Source organism: Bison bison, unplaced genomic scaffold (genome assembly GCF_000754665.1).
Source record: "Bison bison bison isolate TAMUID 2011002044 unplaced genomic scaffold, Bison_UMD1.0 scf7180017864115, whole genome shotgun sequence".
In the NCBI taxonomy this organism is placed as follows: Eukaryota; Metazoa; Chordata; class Mammalia; order Artiodactyla; family Bovidae; genus Bison; species Bison bison.
Window position 1 is genome coordinate 1,738,186 of NW_011494687.1, and position 930 is coordinate 1,739,115.

General features: G+C 63.1%; 1 protein-coding gene across 1 annotated transcript in view; it reads left to right on the top strand.

Annotated features, from left to right (window-relative positions):
* Nucleotides 1-930, top strand: part of LRP1 (low density lipoprotein receptor-related protein 1) — an 82,151-nt gene that overhangs the window by 67,700 nt on the left and 13,521 nt on the right. The window contains 2 exon segments of the mRNA XM_010839371.1: nucleotides 1-108; nucleotides 658-846. The exon segment at nucleotides 1-108 is cut by the window's left edge and continues 4 nt beyond it. Of these exon segments, the coding sequence (XP_010837673.1) occupies nucleotides 1-108; nucleotides 658-846 (297 nt within the window).

A 930-nucleotide genomic window follows, 5' to 3' on the forward strand; every position in this document is an offset into this window, starting at 1 on the left:
GGCCCAACGGCCTGACGCTGGACTACGTCACCGAGCGCATCTACTGGGCCGACGCCCGTGAGGATTACATTGAGTTTGCCAGCCTGGACGGCTCCAACCGTCACGTCGGTCAGTGTGCCAGTGAAGCTGCCCTGGCATAGCCAACCTGCTGGGGACGGGGGTTCTGAAACTTCAGGGGATCAGGCCTCTGGGGCAAGAGTGGGCTTAAAAGCCACTCAGGGCATGGCCTGAGGACACCACCCACCAAGGGTCTGGGGGTTCAGAGCACCACAGGGTATGTCCCCAGAACCCACCTAGGCACGAGGCCACCACCGGCTCCCTGAGGACGGCAAGAGACAGGCACCTTCCCAGGCACAGTTCCAGATGATGGGCCCTGAGGAAGGTGCGGGGGACTGGGGCTGGGGTATGCAGCATGCCCCCACTTCCTGACAGGGAACGATGGAGAATACAGGGGCAGGACCCTGCCATCAGACAGGCCTGGAGTTGAGTTTCAGCTCTGCCACTCGCTTGCTATGTGACCAGGGGCTGCAGCAGGGCTATGCCCACCTCACAGGGTTGCTATGGGGTTAAGAGGGCCCAGTAGGGAAGGCGCCTCATGCTGCCCAGTTGCTGACCAGCGGCCCAGGCCTGACCCCCACACCCTGCGGCCCCCTGCAGTGCTAAGCCAGGACATCCCGCACATCTTCGCGCTGACCCTGTTTGAGGACTATGTCTACTGGACCGACTGGGAGACAAAATCCATCAACCGAGCCCACAAGACCACGGGCACCAACAAGACGCTCCTGATCAGCACACTGCACCGGCCCATGGACCTGCACGTCTTCCACGCCCTGCGCCAGCCCGACGGTAAGTGGCTGGGGCCTGAGAGCTGGCCACCGGCGAGCCAGGAATGAGGGGCCCTGGAGTGAGATGGGGCCCTGGGGTGAGATG